Source organism: Sinocyclocheilus rhinocerous, unplaced genomic scaffold, assembly GCF_001515625.1.
Source record: "Sinocyclocheilus rhinocerous isolate Xijiao unplaced genomic scaffold, SAMN03320098_v1.1 scaffold3815, whole genome shotgun sequence".
Classification (NCBI taxonomy): Eukaryota; Metazoa; Chordata; class Actinopteri; order Cypriniformes; family Cyprinidae; genus Sinocyclocheilus; species Sinocyclocheilus rhinocerous.
The window spans coordinates 143,228-165,671 of record NW_015624828.1 but is presented as its reverse complement, the minus strand read 5'-3'; the positions used below and the strand labels follow the sequence as shown (position 1 = coordinate 165,671).

General features: G+C 37.4%; 3 protein-coding genes and 1 non-coding gene across 5 annotated transcripts in view; all 4 read left to right on the top strand.

Annotated features, from left to right (window-relative positions):
- Positions 1-2,223: 2,223 nt before the first annotated feature.
- Positions 2,224-2,295, top strand: trnac-gca (transfer RNA cysteine (anticodon GCA)). Its single transcript has one exon. It is a non-coding gene; the product is annotated as a tRNA-Cys (tRNA).
- Positions 2,296-3,970: 1,675 nt separating this feature from the next.
- LOC107745898 (V-type proton ATPase 16 kDa proteolipid subunit) lies at positions 3,971-11,919 on the top strand. Its single transcript, XM_016559939.1, has 3 exons — positions 3,971-4,253; positions 6,043-6,226; positions 10,824-11,919. The coding sequence occupies exons 1-3, from the start codon at positions 4,181-4,183 to the stop codon at positions 11,029-11,031; spliced, it is 465 nt and encodes a 154-aa protein (XP_016415425.1). The 5' UTR covers positions 3,971-4,180; the 3' UTR covers positions 11,032-11,919.
- A 1,632-nt stretch (positions 11,920-13,551) lies between these two features.
- LOC107745892 (SPRY domain-containing SOCS box protein 3-like) lies at positions 13,552-21,451 on the top strand. Its single transcript, XM_016559927.1, has 7 exons — positions 13,552-13,713; positions 14,534-14,680; positions 16,752-16,929; positions 17,026-17,213; positions 17,664-17,766; positions 17,873-17,998; positions 19,799-21,451. The coding sequence occupies exons 2-7, from the start codon at positions 14,555-14,557 to the stop codon at positions 20,152-20,154; spliced, it is 1,077 nt and encodes a 358-aa protein (XP_016415413.1). The 5' UTR covers positions 13,552-13,713; positions 14,534-14,554; the 3' UTR covers positions 20,155-21,451.
- Positions 21,452-21,733: 282 nt separating this feature from the next.
- Positions 21,734-22,444, top strand: part of LOC107745909 (nucleoside diphosphate kinase 3-like) — a 3,344-nt gene continuing 2,633 nt past the window's right edge. For both annotated transcript variants that reach the window (XM_016559949.1, XM_016559955.1), the window contains exon 1: positions 21,734-21,854. The gene's annotated coding sequence lies outside the window, so the exon portion shown is untranslated. The remainder of the gene's footprint in view (positions 21,855-22,444) is intronic.

The following is a 22,444-nucleotide window of genomic DNA, read 5'->3' as shown; positions in this document are numbered from 1 at the left end:
ATATATATATATATATATATATATATATTTTTTTTTTTTAAAATGTAATGTATTCCTTTGATTTTAATGCAGCATTCCTTTAATTTTCAGCATTATTACTCAAATCTTAAGTGACACATGATCCTTCAGAAATCAGTCTAAAATGCTGATTTGGTGCTCAAGATATATTATCATGTCGCAGCAGTTGAGCTGCTTAATATTATAATAATATAACATCAATTAATATAACATTATAAATGTCTTTACTGTCACTTTTGATCGACTTAATGCAAACTTGTTAAAAAAAAAGAACGATTAATTTCTTTAAAAAAAGCAAACTTTCTGACCCCAAACTTTTAAACTGTAAAGCATATGGATATGATATATGGATTCTCATGTGCTTTTACCTTTGTAAAACAATTGTGCAGTGCAGTGTTTTCCTTTTGGCAAGACATTAAGGGATACAAGATATCTAAATATCCTAAATTTATCCAAGATTGCATAAATATCCAAATTAGCTCATGTAAATACTACAATCCTTATTAGTGCACTTTTGTTTTGACTGTCTTTTTATTCCAATGCATAAATCTTACAAGATTTAGCTCGAGTAGATTGTTCTTCTTTTACACACTTTGGTGGAAAATCTATGACAGTATGTAGCATAATGTCTCACTGTTAGTAATGGTCATTATTGAATGACAAATCATCCAAAAATAAACAGGAGGGTTGTTGAAAAGGAACTAAAATGTGGAAAATATGGGGGGGAAATATGACTCTCGTGTCAAAAAACCTTGTATGTGTTGTGTAAACTCAGTGCTTGCCCTCACGCAAGTCATGGTTTTTATTGTGTGAATCTAAACATCCATTTGGAGTCAAAACTCCTGAGAATCAGACACGTCCCTCTCAACTTTCAAATGGAACGCAATTGTCTGCCTAACTAATTTAATCTTTTGTCCCTGATAAGCACTCAAATTCTATAGGTCCCATATAAAATGTGACTGGTTTTATTGTCTTCATTTTTCCGTATAGTACAGCCTGGTTTGCTCCTAATAAGCCAATTTTGTACCCTACAAAAGAGGACGCACTTTCAGAATCCAATTTACAGCGCTTGGCCCCAGTTATTGCTTGCTGCATCTTTCTAGAAGGGAGGACAGTAGTGCGCCAGTCCAGTCCAGCGGACACAGCCGTTATCGCTGCTACAGGGTGACCGAGCGTCCTCCGCATCTTTTGGACCCGGCTGCTCTGCCAACATCATGCTGGACGTCCTAATGTTGATGTTCTTCGCCATCATCGGCCTTGTGTTCCTGTCCTACATCATCTACATGCTGTGATCACGGCAGCATCGATGGACCGTCGTGAGAGCGGATGCGTGATTCACGTCCTCGGGAGGGATTTGAGCTTCAAAGGTTGGCGATGGATTTTTTGCTAATTGTATTTTATCGAGGAAAAATAGCATTCTTTGTGCTGTTAATGTTGCCTGTCCTTGATGATTGTGGAATTGCAGACCGAAATATAGTAAGGTTTTGGTTATGGTTAAATAATGTTAAAATACAAATGAATAATTAAGCCTATTCTTTCAAAATGTAGCTGGATGCAGGCCCGCTGCGAAAAATAGCACAATATATTATGTTGAGAATATTACTAGGCCTCTTTCTATGCGTGACCACAGATGAAAGTGCCCCCTGTCCCGTTCTTGTGCTCATATTTGCACTGTATGTTGTTACACCGTACAGGAAGAAGCTCTGTTTGTGGGAACATGAGATGAGGAACAGCTGTAACGTGAATTCACTGCAGGAGGACGCAGGACACACTTACAAGATGAGACTTGGCTCTTCCTTCTCATCTACCTACACCTCACTATTATTTTCTTCCCATTTTATTCAGAAGAACCTATTCAAATATATTTTTCTTAAAGGTACAGGCCATGGCTGAAACAGCACCACAAAACCCTAAGATCTACGGCTGTCTGGCTATTATTTTTCCTTTTCTATTCTTCTGTGCAGAATTTCAGCAGACACCTATTTGCAAACTCCCAGTGTAGTTGACACTGTTATCAAATGCATGTACTTTATGTCAGTGGATGTTCATAAATGACTGATTTTCAAAATAAAGAGCCTTTGTGAAGATGAAACGGCCTTTTGTGTAGAATCATTCATGTGTCATGAATGTATTAAACAGATGGTCAAACATCAACGGAATTATTTTTACATTAGTTTAGTTGGCACAAAATTCTAGAGTGGATAGGAGGGTATAGCTCAGTGGTAGAGCATTTGACTGCAGATCAAGAGGTCCCCGGTTCAAATCCGGGTGCCCCCTACAGTTGTTTTGAGAAAATACAAATGCGCGATTTAATTGTATATCCGTAAATATAACACGACCAAACAAGCCATCCGCGCTCTTAACATAACCGGACGAGACTGACAAACGAAAATGGAGAGACATTTAAACTTCGATCAAGTGATTTGGTCGGTTTTCAGCGGTGCTGGACACAGATAACCAATAGGGAGCAGTACCGGACACCAGATGAGAGCGTGCCACGTGGACAATAAAAAAAGAAATATGAAGAATTACAGCGACATCCAATGGCACCACGTACATTAACCCTCCATGATCATTCTCAATCATCCGGGTCATCCTAAAACACCTTGTAAAATATACGTGGATTTATATTTTCCTCAGTCAGATCTGGCACATACTGGGAAAGGTATAGGCTATTTATCTAGTGTTGTTATAAAATGCATTATATTAATGTGGTTTTAAGCTTATTAATTGTTCTTTTCATGTCAAATTACATGTGTTTATTGCATGGTTGATGTTACTATTAACATTATTATTATATTACACTCAGATAAATTCCAAACAGCTAGTTATATCATTAAAGCATTACATATTTTAATATTTAAGAAACTGGTGTGTTATTCTTTATAGATATAATAATGTATTACAGACAGAAAACAGTTCCTAAAAACATTTTGCATCTGTCTGGTCTAGTGTATATATAAAGTATATAGTGTATATACTGAATTTGCACTCTTTTGTTAATCAATAGAAGAAAATAATGTTTTCCTTTCCATGATTCGCTTACTATTCACTCTCCTTTATCCGTTTTATAGTAACTACCCCTGTGTAAAATGTAGGTAGTATAATCTCAGGTGACTGTCATCAGCACCCAACATGCAGAGGAAGGAATACATGGAGTGCAACTTTCAGTATTTAGGTTCACACCAAAAATCACACAACTAAAAGGGATGTTCTCACACACACACACACACACACACACATTACAGATCAATTAACAGGTTTTAATATTACAGTAGTCTGTGCCCAAGAGTGAGTAACATAAAGTTACTTCCCTTCTGGACTCCCCAGCTCCAAGCCTAGGAGTCATGCGACTAAGCACATGACAATGTACACCTCATACAACGTCCACATTCAATGTCAAAATAAAGTTTCTTCAACATTTCATTGGTATTTCAATGCTTCAGTAAACCTTTTTACAATTGTATTAATGGAGGTCTACAAATAGCTGTAGTAAATGCACTGAGAAAACTGGTCTATTGGATTTTAAGCTTTTTTAAAACAGAATATATGTTGTATCCTGCACTTTCACAACCTTATTTTATGAAATGGATAATGCCATAAAAGATTTAAACTTATTCATATAATATGTGACCACCATCTTGTGGTTATAAAAGAATGAAACAAGTTCTACCAGATAAACAACTGGTTTACAAGTCGATATACCTATGATCTGGGAACGCATTCAAAGATCGTAGTGGAATCCGGCAATGGAATATACCAAAACGCCTATAAAATAGGGGTGTCGTTCAAGTGACAAAACCACCCAATGCTCACACAAAACTAATAACGTGTATTTAATTATACCAAAACGTCTAAAATAGCTCTCTACGATCCCGTGATAGTCAGTCATTACAAAATCCTAGAAAGAAATATGTTGCGCATTCATAAGTCATCCCTGGAGAAGCGGAAACGGACCCTGCACTCATGGTTGATCATGTGACACTCTCCGTCTCGCCATTTTCTTCCTCTCCGCCGGCGATCAAGCTCCTATCGGATTCGTGACCATCTCTTGCGCTCCGATCCTAACCTGTCAACCTAGAACAGAGCTTCTCTAGAGCCTAAACCTCCTAGACTTAAGCCTTCCTCCTTTTAGTTTTAGGTTTCTGAACGCGCAAGAAGAATGTCCGCCGAGAGCCCCCAGTACTCTCCCTTCTTCGCAGTGATGGGTGCCTCAGCAGCAATGGTGTTCAGTGGTAAGAGACGCGTCATTTTAACCTTAAACTGAGTCTCCATCACTTTGAATGCTTTATTGAATGTATAGTCTGAGTTAAGCGACGCGGGTGGCTGTGAACGGCGTGGTGTCGCGGCGCGCTGAGCCGTGTACCTGTAACAGTTGGTAAGAGGAAGGGATGCGACGGTTTCCATCACTGCACATGACGTCTCAGTTGACGTAATGTCTATAAATTATTTATTTCGTTTCATTATTTCCTAAATTGTTACGGCTCACTGAACCCTGCGTGGTAAACTTAAGACGCTGCCGTGTCGGATGAGCCGAATCTCCCGTTTTAATGTTTGCGCAAGGACGTCGTTTATTTGGTGTCCTCTAAGCATATATTGCTGGAAACACGACCGATTTTTTTGTTTGTTATCATCACCATCTTAATAATCTCATATCCTCCATATATTGGTCTAGATTGTAACCGTAGCGTCGTCTGACTGATTAAGTGTCATTGAGTTTTTTCAGCTCGACGCGAAATGCATTACTTAATTAACAAACAGGTTTGCTCTTATCTAATGCTACAGCCCATTTTTAAAAGACGAGCTACACGTTTATCTCAGAGCCACACTTATTGTCTGTACTCAAACGCACACTTGTCTGTACTCAAACGCCATTACTCTTAGCATTTATCACATTTTGAAGTGCCATGTTCCTCAGTCCCGGAAAGAGCCGAATAAATTTGACGCAACACCTCGTTCGCTTCCTACAAACGAAAGGGACTCGCTTCTGTAGTCATGTGACGGAGAACGAAAGCCGTTGACCACTGCCTCAATGCTTTGCTGACCTTGCCTTTTAAAGTCTTTAAAGCAAGACACCACAGGTGAATAGGGTAAAGCAGACATCAAGTTTTTTGAAATGTTATGTTTAAATATTTAAATGAGCCATTATCTAATTAAAGGGACCGTTCACCCCAAAATTAAAGTTCTGTCATCATTTACTCCTCCTCAAAGTGTTCCAAACCTGTCTGTGTTTCTTTCTTATGTTGAACACAAAAGAATACATTTTCCAAACATCGACTTCCATAATAGGTAAAAAATACTGTGGAAGTCAGTGGTTTGATTGGCTGGATTTGAATACATTTCCAGAACAAAAATCTGAACATTGGATAAAGCCAGATTCAAAATTATTAAAGGTTTTTACAGAAGGGATTTTGAATGTACCTTTTTTTTTTCTTTTTTTTTTTTTTTTTTAAAATACTGTCAACAGTCAGGAAAAGAAAATTAGGAAATAATCTATAAAAATCATGTGAATGACCTATAAACACACCCCTCTGTAAAAACCATCAGAATATAGTTAGGAATAAAACTAGTGTAAATTTTGGTGTATGAAAGTGCTACTGAAGTGGGGATTTCAGTGCAGGAGAAAAAAACTCATCTTGAGAAAACAGCCATTAAATGTAATACAGTTTAAATTTAAAGATGCAAATAGACAAAGTGTGATCAAATAAACACTTACATGTGTACTTTGGATGTTTTCTTTCCACTAGTCTGAAAGAAAACAAGTTATGGAAGCGAAATTGCTCAAAATTGACCAGTGCATGAAAAAACTACAGTTTTGCCTATAGTGTCTCAGCTTAAAATGGTTACAAAGTATTCCTGGAACAGCTGGTTTGTATTTGGGGGGTTGATATTTAAGACATACGTGTTAGAATGATGTTCATTAGTTGGGTATTTACGTGTGCCTTGTCCTGTAGTCATTCAACTTTAGCCCATTACTCTCTTTGTCTCTTTGCACATGTTAATTGCCATTTTCTCTCTTTTTAGCATTGGGTGCTGCATATGGGACGGCCAAGAGTGGCACAGGCATTGCTGCCATGTCGGTGATGCGTCCGGAGCTGATCATGAAGTCCATCATTCCCGTGGTCATGGCGGGTATCATTGCCATCTACGGCCTGGTGGTGGCTGTACTTATTGCCAACAACATCTCTGAGAATGTCACACTCTACAAGTGAGTCACACACTTCACTTGTGTCTTGTCTGCTTAGGATTTTCCTACAAGTCACTCTCAGCTTCCTCAGAAACAAAAAAAAATAGCACACATTTTATTGGTGGCTGAGTAATGTTATTCAAACAACTGCCTATAATATCTGTTTGATATGATAAGAATAATCTAGATATAACACTATATTAGAATTTATAGGTTGCGAGAGTATATAAACAATTAAAGAGGCTCTTACTGTATCTGTACATGGAGGTGAAAGGGTTTTGTTCGTTTTTAAAATTACCTTTTGTTTTTCTTTTTCTTTTTTTTTTAAATGGAAAGGTCTTAATGACTACATTTTATTGACTTCATAATGTTTAACAAATAAAATATATTGGTACAAAAAAGATATAACAATATATTAGAAGAGATGGATAGTTAAGAGTATATAAACAATTAAAGAGACTTTTAATTTATCTTTACGTATTTGGTATTGTTTAATATTATTATTATTATTATATTCTCTTGGTTATAATTGAAAAATCCAAATTACTTTCTACATTATATTGTCTTTGCTATAAGAAAAGATATAACATTATTAGAATTGATAGTGAGTATATATAGATATGTGACCCTGGACCACAAAACCAGCCTTAAGTCGCTTGGGTATATTTTTAGCAATAGCCAAAAAAACATTGTATGGGTCAAAATTATCGATTTTTCTTTTATGCCAAAAATCATTAGGATATTAAGTAAAGATCATGTTCCATGAAGATATTTTGTAAATTTCCTACCGTAAATATATTAAAACTTTTTTTTTTTTTTTTTTTTAAAATACTGTCAACAGTCAGGAAAAGAAAATTAGGAAATAATCTATAAAAATCATGTGAATGACCTATAAACACACCCCTCTGTAAAAACCATCAGAATATAGTTAGGAATAAAACTAGTGTAAATTTTGGTGTATGAAAGTGCTACTGAAGTGGGGATTTCAGTGCAGGAGAAAAAAACTCATCTTGAGAAAACAGCCATTAAATGTAATACAGTTTAAATTTAAAGATGCAAATAGACAAAGTGTGATCAAATAAACACTTACATGTGTACTTTGGATGTTTTCTTTCCACTAGTCTGAAAGAAAACAAGTTATGGAAGCGAAATTGCTCAAAATTGACCAGTGCATGAAAAAACTACAGTTTTGCCTATAGTGTCTCAGCTTAAAATGGTTACAAAGTATTCCTGGAACAGCTGGTTTGTATTTGGGGGGTTGATATTTAAGACATACGTGTTAGAATGATGTTCATTAGTTGGGTATTTACGTGTGCCTTGTCCTGTAGTCATTCAACTTTAGCCCATTACTCTCTTTGTCTCTTTGCACATGTTAATTGCCATTTTCTCTCTTTTTAGCATTGGGTGCTGCATATGGGACGGCCAAGAGTGGCACAGGCATTGCTGCCATGTCAGTGATGCGACCGGAGCTGATCATGAAGTCCATCATTCCCGTGGTCATGGCGGGTATCATTGCCATCTACGGCCTGGTGGTGGCTGTACTTATTGCCAACAACATCTCTGAGAATGTCACACTCTACAAGTGAGTCACACACTTCACTTGTGTCTTGTCTGCTTAGGATTTTCCTACAAGTCACTCTCAGCTTCCTCAGAAACAAAAAAAAATAGCACACATTTTATTGGTGGCTGAGTAATGTTATTCAAACAACTGCCTATAATATCTGTTTGATATGATAAGAATAATCTAGATATAACACTATATTAGAATTTATAGGTTGCGAGAGTATATAAACAATTAAAGAGGCTCTTACTGTATCTGTACATGGAGGTGAAAGGGTTTTGTTCGTTTTTAAAATTACCTTTTGTTTTTCTTTTTCTTTTTTTTTTAAATGGAAAGGTCTTAATGACTACATTTTATTGACTTCATAATGTTTAACAAATAAAATATATTGGTACAAAAAAGATATAACAATATATTAGAAGAGATGGATAGTTAAGAGTATATAAACAATTAAAGAGACTTTTAATTTATCTTTACGTATTTGGTATTGTTTAATATTATTATTATTATTATATTCTCTTGGTTATAATTGAAAAATCCAAATTACTTTCTACATTATATTGTCTTTGCTATAAGAAAAGATATAACATTATTAGAATTGATAGTGAGTATATATAGATATGTGACCCTGGACCACAAAACCAGCCTTAAGTCGCTTGGGTATATTTTTAGCAATAGCCAAAAAAACATTGTATGGGTCAAAATTATCGATTTTTCTTTTATGCCAAAAATCATTAGGATATTAAGTAAAGATCATGTTCCATGAAGATATTTTGTAAATTTCCTACCGTAAATATATTAAAACTTAATTTTTGATTAGTAATATGCATTGCTAAGAACTTCATTTGGACAACTTTAAAGGCGATTTTCTCAGTATTTTGATTTTTTTTTTGCACCCTCAGATTCCAGATTTTCAAATAGTTGTATCAGTCAAATATTGTCCTATCCTTACAAACCATACAGCAATGGAAAGCTTATTTATTCAGTTTTCAAAAAATTGACCCTTATGACTGGTTTTGTGGTCCAGGTTCACATATATATATATATACAGTTCTCAATGTGGGCTCTTTTGTATTTTAGTCTTTAGTGTACTGGCACTTTTTCGTGTGTACCGGCATTTCTGACATGCTGCCGGTACTCAGTCAAAGCGTCAGTAGTCTCAGCCTCAGACATCACGCCCACGGACCGTTGGCTAAACGTCTGATGCATATGGCACATAAAAGTGGAAACACTTCAGGAGTTTCGAAGTCGTCATCAGATTGGTTGAATTATACAGGATTTCCGGGAGACGTGTGTGTCACATTCTTTAATGTTCCGCCTGGAAACAATGATGCCGTAATGCTAGGCTTGCCGCGATAGACGGTGCTGACGGTGATACCGGTGTTAAGCCGCAACACCGGTTACGTCACTTTCCCACCGCGTCATCGACCCCCACCGTCGTTTTGATTTTTTTATAGTAATAAAAATCATTTAGTTCAGTAAAAGAACAGACACTACCATGGATTCCAGACCTTCAGTCGTCAGTCTGAAGGTCTGGCTACGCGAGACTAAAGCGTCAGTGTCTGGGTGATTAGAAATGACACTATATAAATCACACTACCCAGGACGGGTCACCTCTCATCTCGAAAAAATCAAGTGAACGAATGCAAGCGGAGTCAGTCTACCTCGGGTTGTCAATGAGCGTGTTTACATGCACGTTCTTAAGCCGATTATGCTTAATAAGCCAAAAACGCACTATGATTATATTTTGATGTCACTACAGGGAAATAACCTGATTTATTAATGAAGTCATGTAAACGCAGCTTACTTGCGTTGTCAGGTTACTGATGTGCATGTAAACGGGTAAAACTGGTTATTTTAATAAGCTGATATTTGTGAGTTATCAGCTTACTGGTGTGCATGTAAACGTGCTCATAATGTGTGGGGCGCGCAGAGTAGTAGAATAATAATTAATTATTGATTACTAATTTGAATCAGTACATTATAACGACACATCACATCAACACATCATTTTAAACCGGTAAACTCCTGAAAAGTCCAAGTAAGCGAATTCAATCAGTAAGTTCAAAACAGCGCTAATGCAGATAAAAAGTGAAATCTTGAAAGTGAAAGTAAAATGAGAGCGCGCAATCGAAAGCGGTTTCAATAGCGGCTCCCTGATGCCTGCAATTTATATACAGTCGCCTATACTTACCCAACGATATTGTTACGTCCTTCGACGTAAGTTATTATTTGTATTTATTTGCATTGGTATATATTGTATATGTTGTATTGTGTGCTACGGATTGTGCGCAGCTCTCTTTTTCCCTTCCTCCTCTCTCTCTCGTATTGAAATATTCTTTTTTTATCTTCCCATCTTGTAGGCTATTTATTCCCTTTAGGGTTTCCGTAGTACACTTCATTTGGGAATCACGATGTCCGCTTTTTTTGCCAAAAACCTCCATTTGGGGACGTCCTCATTTGTAAAACTGGTATAAAAATAAAGTAAAAAAAGTTTTTTTTTAAATTGTAAAAATGCAGAAAGTTTTCTGTGAGGGGTAGGGGTGGGTTTTGGTTAAAAAGTGTATAACTATCTGTATATAAAAACAATAGAAGTCTGTTATGTACCCATTTAGATAGCTAAGTAAACGTGTGTGTGTTTACACTTGGTGTAAAGGTTATATATTTATTTTTGTTATTAATAGCATTTATATATATTTCTTTGTTGTAACGAAAGAATTCTGATTACAGTCTACATTTTTTTTATAACAGCTATAAAAAAAAATGTTAACAGTATTTTTGTTCATTAAAAAAGATAAACATATACAACTTTATATGAGAATATATAGACTCTGTTACTGTATCTGTACATAGAGGTGTAACTGTATTGTTCTTTTTGTAAATTATTGTTGTTGTTAATGTTATTTTATGTAATTATTGTTTATATATTTTATTAGATAGTAATGAGAAAACCCCAAATTCTGTCTACGTTATATTGTCTTCATAATGTAAAAAATGTTGTTCCAAAAAAAAAAAAACATATAAATTTCAATTCTCTGTGTTTATCTCTCTCTTTAGGAGTTTCTTGCACCTTGGTGCCGGGCTGAGCGTCGGTCTGAGTGGTCTTGCAGCTGGCTTCGCCATTGGTATCGTGGGTGATGCAGGAGTGAGAGGCACAGCCCAGCAGCCTCGCCTGTTCGTGGGGATGATCCTTATCCTCATTTTCGCTGAGGTTCTGGGGCTCTACGGGCTAATTGTCGCTCTTATCCTGTCCACCAAGGGTTAATTGCTCTTATCATCTCTTAAACATGAACAACCATCAAACACACACACAAACACCAATACAAACATCCTCAAAATGATACACATTGAGTAACTTCACCACCCGAAACGATGAGAGAGGAATTTTTGCGTGCATGCATGTATCGTGAGTGTGCTGTTTGCAGGTGAATGTGTGATTGAACTTCCTCTCTGTGTATAGTAGCCTGATGTGCGTTCCCCCTGTAAATGCGCTGTGTAGCTATTGCTCTCGTCCTGTGTGTGTGTGTGTTTAAATAGATGCCCTCTTTCTCCTATGCTACACTTGTCATTCTTCTTTGTCAATTTTATTCTCATTTGAAGAACAAATCAACCATCGTTTTGTTTTCTTACTTTTGGGACCATTCAAATTGAAACACTGATGTTGAGGGCCTAAATGTAAAAAAAGATGGATTATTAACTTTTTTTTCTGTTTTTGCTGATTATTTATGAAGATTGAGATGTTCATTAAACAGTTAAATGGATCAAAGCCTTTATTAAAAATTATGATTATGTAAGTACATTACATGAGCGTGTGTGTATCAGAAATTTATACATATATATATATATATATATATATCTGTATAGGTAGGTGAATTGCACTGTGGGAAATTTGTGGAGTTTCTTTGGGTATGTAATCATTGATTACCATGGAGACCGTTGTCTTAATCAAGGTATTGATGTGCAAGTTTGCTAAGTGTGCGTGAAACGAATCGATGCACATGTGTGTCTGTGAGCGAGTCTGTGTTTTAACTCATAACGTGACATTCTTCAGACATGTAGCGTTTTACCTGTAGTTGATACTGTTTCTGGTTCCATTCATGGGTGAACACCAGCGCAGCTTGTCCAGTTTCCGAATAAAACTTCCTCACCCTAATTTCAGTTTCCTTCTTATTCAAACACACACGTGATGTGATGATGGAAACATACTGCAGATGTTCAAAGTACAGGCCAATCCTTGGACTGTAACATATCCTGTCTTTCAACTTTATTTTCACAAATGACAACCTATTATGAATTCCAAGTATGATAATTCATCTATCACTGGTGAACAGATGACATCTGAGGAGTGTTTCATTAAAATATATTCAGAAACTGCAACCATACATTTAATAATCATGAGAGTCGAATAGACTGAGGGACATGAGGAATTAATTCACAGGTTGCCTGCCATCTGGTTGTCAGAATCACTGCATTGCAGCCTCAACCAAACTTCATCACGCTCCGCGTCGTCACGCTTCCACAGGAGCAAAGGGGGCGCTATAGAGCTGCACTGCTTCATTTTCCAGACCTCTTACCGCACATCATCGCCAGAAACCGTGTAACTGTCCCATCTCTTCAATAAAAAGTGACAGTACTAGTTATATTACACATCAGCAATAGTAAAAGACCATTTCTATCTAATTCTTTGTACAAATGAAGAAATATGATTATAACAGTAAAACTTCATAGCCTACTGTGATTAGGAGTGAATGTCACAAAGCCTGTCAAGAAAGTTTTACAAGAAAAAAAAAAAACGAGAAATATTTTGCTTAAAATATTTCTATAAGATATTTTATTCTATAAAGTCTAAGGTCTGAGAAACAAAACGAGATTTTTGCTTTTATATATATATATATATATATATATATATTCACACACACACACACACTATAAGGTCTATTTTAGAATAATTTTTGCAGAGTGACATTTTAATGACAATTAAGCACAAAAAAGTCTCGTTATGGGCACGGAATTTTTATTTTTTATTTTACATTTTTACATGACATACTTTTTATTTTATATAATTTCCATTATTTGTTTTGTCTATACAGATATAAATCATGTTTTTTTGTTGTTGTTTTTTTTGCATTACAGCAATGAACATGTACTTTCCTTTTGAGAAAATGGTCATATACAAATAATAATCAGAAAAAGACTAGAAGCTTGATGGTCCAAAAATTGATTTCATTTTCTTAATACAAACAAACAAATAAAGAAAACAAATAAATAAACTATTATTTATTTATTTTGATTGTAAGCTAAACCCGGACAGGCATGACAGGTGTGTATTACGTCAACAAAATGCCTAATCAAGATTTATGAACAAAATTAGGGTCTAACTTTTATAAGCATAAGCAAACAAAATTGACAGACTGTTGAAGATAACATTGTTCTGAAACATGTAGCAGAATATTCTGAAATAGTCTGTTAAACTGTTCGGTTGAAGATTACTATACCTGAACATGAAGAATACAGCAAAAAGTTGTACGTTTGTCTAATTGAAACAGACAAGTAATCTAGTTAATAATTAATAATGACAAATTAACATCTGCCTCAATGTACTGTCGCTGCACTTGCCTGGATGGGGAAGCGTGAACGTGAAGGGGTTTAGCCTTCAGTCTTGGGACGAGTTTGACATTTAAGTGACAGCCGTTTAGACCTGTAGTTACGCGAGCTAGAAAATAAACCCCGCCTACTCGGAATTTTTGACCAATGGAGTTTGGACTGAAGAGACGGGACATGTTAAAGCATTGTTTACGTCTGTCGTGAAAGTAGGTCACAGGAGAGTGTGACAGTTAGCTGGTGGACAGAATCCGATTGCTTTTACAGATACATACATTACAGTGTCATACTAACATCTTTAGGTATACGAGACTCCAACGATCGCAGTGGTATCCCTGAAAGACAGGTATGTTTGCTTGCGCTTATCCTAGTCAATGCAGCAGGCAGGATGTAGCTCATGCTAAGTCCGCGATCCTCAGTTTGCGCCAAGATCATGTACGTTATATATGTTGAAGCCTGTCTTAAAATTATTATTGTACGGGCTGGGATAATATTGAAATCCAAATAGTATTCGGTAGTATTAGCATGATTGCAGGCGATCTGTTCTCCTATAAGCGAATAAGCCTTCGTTTCTACAGACTTGCAAGGTACCTCGCTCTCGCTGACCAATTTCTGCGAGGCCTAGCAAAGAGAACATGTTATGTTATTTTCCGGAATGAAATGACTGAATGCATATGTCACTGGCAATTAAACTGAGCATGTTGCCAACTAGTGTTTACATCTCGCGCGAGAAATACTGCAGTGGAAGCTTACCTTCACGAGCGCACCTCACGCGCAACGTGATTACAATAAAACGCGCATAAAATAATCCGTTTGTCATTTTATAAATTGTTTGAAGCATTAATGGGGAACACATGTGGTAGGGACACAAAAAGTTTATGGCTTCTGACAAACTAATATTTTGGTACTCTATATATAACACACAGTTACTTAAACGTCATTTTTAATGGTTATTTATTACTGGAAGATCTCTGAAGTAACAGAGTTATCATATGTCTGTCTGTTTATCATATTTCTGTAAAGCTGCTTTGAAACAATGTGTATTGTGAAAAGCGCTGTACAAATAAATTTGACCTGACAATGTGTTTGCAGTGTGTTTCAGTATGACTGCCTGCTCTCTCTGTTCATGCTTTATAACAAGCAACTGTTCTTTCTGTGATTGACAGGTGTGAAGGCTCCTGGTTGGCATGTCAAGGCGGAGCAGAAACAGCAGGGCGTGGAGGTACGTGTGGAGTGGAATCCGACGGGATGCAGATGCAAGAGCGTTGGTGCTTGCCTCTGAGAATGAGGAGTGGGGTTATGATCGCCAGCAGGTGGGTGTGTAGATGTGGCATAATTCCAAATATGAAAATTTGCTGAAAATTTACTCACCCTCATGCCATCCAAAATGTAGATGATTTCGTTTTTTTCATCAGAACAGATTTGGAGAAACTTAGCATTACATCACTTGCTCTCCAATGGATCCTCTGCAGTGAATGGGTGCCGTCAGAATGAGAGTCCAAACGGCTGATAAAAACATTACAATAATCCATACAACTCCAGTCTATAAATTAATGTCTTGTGAAGTGAAAAGCTGCATGTTTATAAGAAGCAAATCCAATATTAAGGAGTTATCATTTTAAACCATTTCCTCTTGCCAAAAATGTCCATAATAATGATTCCTCCAGTGAAAATATCAGTGTTGGGGAAGCTACTCTGAAACTGTAGCTTGACCAGCTACAAGCTACTCATAAATTAATCAAGCTACCCTTTTGAAAAAGTAGCTAGCTACACTACAAGTTACTGTCAAAAAGTAGCTAGCTTCATTGAAACTACTTTCAAATTTTTTATTATTATTATTCTTTTTTTTTTTTACAATTAACATTACAAATAACTACATAATTATTAATTAAGAATTATAATGAAGTTATAAGTAAAATATAATGAAGTTATAAGTACAATATTTGGGGTTTAAAACAACATACTGTAATGCAATCATGATTTCAAAGAGTAGGGTGAATTCAGGTGGATTGGGACACTTTTCCAAGCCATTTCAATGACAAAAGGTGTCCCAATCATTTGATTTTGAACTATTCGATACACACAATAATAAAATACTGTAGTTATTTTAGTTATATTATTATATTGCTACAAACGTAACACAAATGTAAGAACAAAATTTATGCAACTTAAACTGGATACGGAGGAGTCATAAAATAAGCAGGTTAAACTCACAGCTCATGCGGTATTTACTGGATGTGAATGGAGGAGACGTCAATCATCAGCTGCGCACGTGAACACTGCACTTTGCGTGAATCCCGCCGCAACCATCCTTTGCCAAATGATAAGCACACTACTATATCGCGATTTTATTTTCTGTTCGATTAGTGTTCATTACAAAACTGTGGGGGGACAGATTATATTATGACCGTTCATCATTGTAAAATAGACATTTGATCTAAAGTGCAATAAAGAATAAAAAATAATCCGTTTTTAAAAAATCCTGTATGTGCTTTAGGTCTTCGACGTAGACCGCATTTTAATCTTTGTTTTGCGTAAATTACAGTTAATTCATGTGAAATATCCACTCCTGTACATCCTTTGCAATAGCATCAGACGATCTCTTGTCGGTGGAAAGACTGTAAAGCCGTGCGATGCGTGATATCACAACAGATGGCGGTAATAAACAAATTTAGTTTGTGATCTCGTCAGAAGAAGATGCTGGCTCGTGACTCGTCAGAACGCAAAACGGAATGTAGCGTTTGGTCGCGCTACTTGCTGGAAAAAGTAGTTAGCTTCAGGAAAAGCTACACTGTTTTAAAAGTAGCGTCGCTACTGTAAAGCTACTGAAAAATGTAGTTAAGCTAGTAGCATCGCTACTTGTAGCTAGCTACTCCCCAACACTGGAAAATATCCATCCCCTGTTGTCCCCTCACATCAAAATCCACTAACATTTGTTTAGAACTGCTTTGGACTGTTTTCTCTTGTAAATGGTACTTGATCTGTGCATATTTCTTTACTGATTCAGATAAGAACATTCACAAGACATTAATTGATGGACTGGAGTCGTGTGAATTATTGTGATGTTTTTATCAGCTGTTTGGACTCTCATTCTGACAGCACCCGTTCATTCCAGAGGATTCAAGTGATGTAATGCTAAATTTCTCCAAATCTGTTCGGATAAAGAAACAAATTCAGCTACATCTTGGATGGCCTGAGGGTGATTAAGGTCTCTGCAGATTTTAATTTTTAGACAAACTATTCCTTTAATTTTTAGTGTGACAAGGCCTTTTGTCTGAAGTGCTGAACATCATAAGAGTCGTTTCAGTTCAAAAAAGCATAAATGACAGACAAAAGAAGACTGAAACTATGCCAGATCTGAATTTGCATGCATGTGTCTTGCAGTACAGTGACTCTGATTCTGAAGCCGAGTATCCAGCCATTGTTCCGGCGGTTCCGAGTGCAGTGCCTGTAACCGGAGAGTCATACTGCAGCTGTGATTCACAGATGGAGCTCAGCTGTAACCCACGGCTCCGTGGTTACACACACTTGCGAGACTGCCACTGTGGAGAGGATGACCAAGGTGGTGCCACATGCAACATTAATACATTTGTTTTACCATGATCATGCTTATTGTGACTAAACTTATTCTCTTATTGGCTGTTTACTTGTTTGTCAGATTTTGACTGGGTGTGGGATGAGGGCAGCCGGTCGTCTGCAACGCTGCTGAGCTGTGAGAACAGGAAAGTGAGCTTCCACTCTGAGTATAGCTGTGGAACGGCAGCCATTCGCGGCTCCAAAGAACTCTCAGAGGGACAACACTTCTGGGAGATTAAAATGACTTCCCCTGTCTACGGCACAGACATGGTGAGGAACAAAAGTGCAAATGAGTGTCTGTATGCATGTTTTATGTGTTAGTGATATTCAGTATGGTTTTTGTGAATAGGGGGCAGTCTGCTTATTTTGGACATTTTATCTGAAAAGGGCTGATGTTAAACTTAGAAAAATTTAGCAGCATAGCTGATTCAGCAGACTGAAGCATAACTGTCAGCATACAGCTAGTAAGGATGAAACTTGCTGAATCAGTTGAGTTTTCCAAGATGTGAGCCACATTGCAATGAGTAGTTTTGCATACGTCTTGAAAATGTACACAGCAGTTCAAAAGCAGCACTGAACTGTTTTCAACTGATAATGACAAGAAATGTTTCTTGAGCAGCAAAGCAGCATATTAGAATGATTTCTGAAGGATCATGTGACACTGAAGACTGTGGGCTCGTTTAAACTTTACGGTTGAGTTCTCTGTGTGTGTTTATGTAGATGGTTGGTATTGGCACATCAGATGTGAATCTGGACAAATATAGACACACATTCTGCAGCCTGCTGGGTAAAGATGAAGACAGCTGGGGTTTATCATATACAGGTAAAACGGGTTCGGTGCGCAATGTTCACAAACACCTATACTTTACATGAAAGCGTGGTGCATAAGGACTCTTTTGTAATATAATGTATGCTTGTGTTTTTCTCAGGTCTGTTACATCATAACGGTGATAAAGTGAGCTTTTCGTCACGTTTTGGACAGGGTTCCATTATTGGTGTTCACTTGGACACTTGGCACGGCACCCTCACCTTCTACAAAAACCGCAAGTGCATTGGTAAGATGACAAACTCCTTTCATCTTATCTGTCTTGTTTTTGAAACATAATACACATTTTTAAGAGTCCGTTTTTCTCTAGGAAGTGAACGATAACATATGGACAGTTACGTTCTTCTAAAAGGAATGTTTTTAAGAAATCTGTCAACAGAAAAATGTCAAAGCTGTTTTTAGTAACTAGACAAACATGTTTTTAACATTACAGTTTAGTTATTAACAGTAAGGAACAGTGTTGTTGTTGTTGTTATTATTATTGTATTATTTTTCTTATTATTGAGCAGTTATGTTTGTGTGTGTGTGTGTGTATTTTAATTATTGTTAGAATTAGAATGAGTATATTTAAGATAGTTACATTCATTAAACAGGATCTATGTTCCTGTCTAGCTACGTTTGCTATGTATTACTTCTTTAAAGGCAGGGTAGGTGATTTGGTTCAAAAACATTTTTTGTTATGCTGGTTGAAAGTCTCTTCACATCAACACATCCTGATAGCAATCACTAAGTTAAGTGGTCTAAATGTATTTATATGTATGTACATGTATATCGTCTGTGGAAGGCATAGGACCATAAAATGTTTGTCCAATCAAATTCTTTGGTCTGAAGATTACGGTAGGCTGTCCTGCCTGCCTGTCAATGTATGTATTTACATACCTCCGTGCACCTTGTTCATGCAGACATGATACGTCATCAGCACGTTTCATTACTCTATTGCAGACTGAGCGAGAATGGGAGGTGTTATTATTGTAATATTATGCGTTTTTTACTGTAATGTTTTCTCACCGGTAATCTGACAGCTTTGTATTCAACACTCCACCAACGCCGTCTCTCATCGTGTCGCTGGTTAGCCTCTTGTCTGTCTGTGCGCATTCATGTGTTTTGTAGGAGGCGTGGCTTTGCAGAATGATTATGCAGGGTAGGTGGGATCTTGCTTTCAAAGCTAGCTTGCTATTGCTAGCCTTTCCGAAATCGCCTACTCTACCTTTAAATTCACTGCCTTTAAAACAACTCTGCTACAGTAACACTTCTTGTAATTCACATCAACAAATTTCAATTTTTGTAAAAAAAAATATTCAATAAATTTCCAGTTATCCTTGGAGAACAAAACCAATGTCTTGGTAATTTCTGTAAGCAATGTCTTCATAAATGCATGTAATATACTGTAATGTTTTCTCACCGGTAATCTGACAGCTTTGTATTCAACACTCCACCAACGCCGTCTCTCATCGTGTCGCTGGTTAGCCTCTTGTCTGTCTGTGCGCATTCATGTGTTTTGTAGGAGGCGTGGCTTTGCAGAATGATTATGCAGGGTAGGTGGGATCTTGCTTTCAAAGCTAGCTTGCTATTGCTAGCCTTTCCGAAATCGCCTACTCTACCTTTAAATTCACTGCCTTTAAAACAACTCTGCTACAGTAACACTTTTTGTAATTCACATCAACAAATTTCAATTTTTGTAAAAAAAAAAAAAATATTCAATAAATTTCCAGTTATCCTTGGAGAACAAAACCAATGTCTTGGTAATGTCTGTAAGCAATGTCTTCATAAATGCATGTAATAAGTTTATAGTTACTTCACCTACTGTTTTTATTAGAATATTTGTCAGATACCTTGTTCAGGGGTTGTGGTTTGCGTTCATATATCCATAAGAAAAATGTGCTGTCCGTGTCTGGTGAACATGATTATACAAGGCTATAACTAGTTCAAACGACCCACTAACTAGTCTTAAATAATCACAGAGCTGTCTCTGGAGCAGTTTAAAACACTCATTTGATAACATTTAACCCATATGTTGTGTGCATGGCAGGTGTAGCAGCTACAGAGATGAAGAATAAGCATGTTTTTCCAATGGCGTGTTCCACCGCAGCCAAAAGCAGCATGAAGGTGATTCGCTCGGTCTCCGCTCCCACCTCTCTACAGTACCTGTGTTGCTCACGACTCCGCAAGCTGCTCCCGTCTGGAGTCGATGCCCTCAGAGTCCTGCCCCTGCCGCCCGGCCTCAGACACCTTCTTCACTCCGAACTGGGATGGGTGCTAAGCCTGGATCATACGCACACGCACTCGAACACACACACCCCGCCAGGACCCTCCTCGGGCAGTGACTCTGAGGGCTGCTCCTCAGACCCGGAGACCTGCCAGCGGAAACGTTGCCGCTGGACCTGAGGCTGCGAGTGCATGTCCATTATGCATCATTATGCACACATCAGAAAATGTCTCCACAAATTAAAAAAAAAGAACCAACATATATAAACACTGGACGTGTGCTGTCAATCACAACGGTGGATAACAGGGCTGGCTGTAACTTCAAGGTCAGTCAAGCCTGTTTTACTAGTTGCATCACTGGTAAATATTCATCTTTCAATGCTCTAAAGGTAGTTTGCTCCATCAGGTGACATTTGGATATATATTGCAGTATTCAGTCATAGTCAGTTTTTATTATGTTGTGAACGAGTGGAATGAAGACCATCAGCTCTTCGAAAAAAACAAGATGTGAACCTCATGAACCTGTTCTGATGTGGGAAACAATAACATGCCGCCATCTGAAACGCAGGCAAACACTTCACAAAAAAACCCCCACAAACGATACACAACACTTTGAGTGAACTGTACATTTCTCCATTACTGCAGTGACTTGGGGGCAGAAAAAGTTACCCGATCTCCTCTGAAGTAATGCATATTCATGTCTTTCTCCATTACAGGCCAGTCAAACATCTCAGCACTTCAGAGTGTCAAGGTCTGTTCCCTCTTGATGTTTGAACAATCATTGTATGTTTTTACTCTCTTCCTATATTGTCAAACAGCTTGGACTAACCAATAGACAGTAAGTAACAACAGTGACGTCATGATGAATGTCTGCATAAATGTGTTATAAATACCTTTATGTTGAAATGGTGAGGAAAATGCCTGTGTATTTTGACCGTTTTTGGCTCTAGGAATTACTTTGGGCCCTAGTTCTTACTCAAAGTGTGTTTATGTGTGTCTGAACAGTATTTCCATAGAAATTCTGTTTCCCTGGAAATACCTTGATGCAGTTGTCGAACTGACTGATGCTAACTGAAGTGGAGGTTGATTCAGTTTTCAATCTGTGCAACGTCTCTACATGAGGTTCATATTGAATTCATGTGGGGTTTATATTGCAGATTTTGTAATTCATTGTTTAAAAAAAAGCAAATCGTGTTTTTGTTATGCATAAAGCACTTTTTGCGTTTATTGTATGTATGTAGAAATATATACAGGTCCCTATACTGTGTTCTAAGCGTATTGTGTCGTAAGCGCTCTCTCTTTCTCTCATTCACTCTCTGTCTTCTCTCTTCCTTCTCTTGCTTCTACACCATACATTAAGCATGGCCTTTTATATGAGTCAAGAAAAAAATAAGGAAAATTATATATGCATTAAAAAAGGGGCTGAATATGTTTTTGTTTGTTTGTTCTTTTTGAGATCTTAATAAAGGTTTCCAAAAATCAATCATATAGTTGCTCTTATTACACAAAATTAAAACTACACTTTCCATCATATTACATCTTTTGGATAATGAATTTCTAATTAATTTTGTACAGAATATTTCTGACAAAATATTGCGTAATAAAATTACTGCAGTAAAGATTATTTATGTAGGTCTGACTAACAAATAAGACAGTTTGTAGCTGGACAGTTTTATGACCAAGTGGAAGACATCTATTCTTTCAAAACAATGGAATTAATGATATGTAATATAATAGACTGCTAGACTGTCGCACTTGTGAGGTTGAACGCTCGCTCTAAGCGGAACAGGAATACGCACGCGCGTTTAGCACGGACCGATTTCCCGGACGAACAGCAGGAGGCGCGTGACGCATTTGTGGAGGTCAAGTCAAACAGGCAGGTGAGATAACTCATTGACTGAAAATTTAGATTTCTTTCATTCGTTATTCTTCTGTCGGCTTTGGTCGTAGTGTTTTGTGTTCACCTCATAGTATCTAATACAGGGCTGTCCAAACTCGGTCCTGGAGGGCCGGTGTCCTGCAGAGTTTAGCTCCAACTTGCCTCAACACACCTGACTGGAAGTTTCTATGCCTAGTAAGAGCTTGATTAGCTGGTTCAGGTGTGTTTAATATCGCATTACCGAAGGCCGGCCCAAGTCGAGTTGGAGCTAAACTCTGCAGGACACCGGCCCTCCAGGACCGAGTTTGGACAGCCCTGATCTAATACGTTACGATTCAACGGGTTGTAACACGTGAAGCATGTGTGCGCAAGACTGCAGCTGATTGTTTAGCTCAGGGGTAGGCAAGTTCGGTCCTATAGAGCCGCAGTCCTGCAGAGTTCAGCTCCAACCCTAATCAAACACCTGAACAAGTTAATCAATGTCTTCAGGAATACTAAGGCTATAGGCAGGTGAGTTTTGTTTTCAGGGTTGGAGCTAAACTCTGCAGGACTGCGGCTCTCTAGGACCGAACTTGCCTATGCCTGAACTAG

Excerpts from the sequence above, each read along its gene's own strand:
- LOC107745898 (XM_016559939.1), top strand. The coding sequence starts at position 4,181 with ATGTCCGCCGAGAGCCCCCAGTACTCTCCCTTCTTCGCAGTGATGGGT. Across the intron at positions 4,254-6,042 it reads AGCAGCAATGGTGTTCAGTG|CATTGGGTGCTGCATATGGG; the intron begins GTAAGAGACGCG and ends CTCTCTTTTTAG. Across the intron at positions 6,227-10,823 it reads GAGAATGTCACACTCTACAA|GAGTTTCTTGCACCTTGGTG; the intron begins GTGAGTCACACA and ends CTCTCTCTTTAG.
- LOC107745892 (XM_016559927.1), top strand. The coding sequence starts at position 14,555 with ATGTCAAGGCGGAGCAGAAACAGCAGGGCGTGGAGGTACGTGTGGAGT. Across the intron at positions 14,681-16,751 it reads GGGGTTATGATCGCCAGCAG|TACAGTGACTCTGATTCTGA; the intron begins GTGGGTGTGTAG and ends TGTGTCTTGCAG. Across the intron at positions 16,930-17,025 it reads CTGTGGAGAGGATGACCAAG|ATTTTGACTGGGTGTGGGAT; the intron begins GTGGTGCCACAT and ends CTTGTTTGTCAG.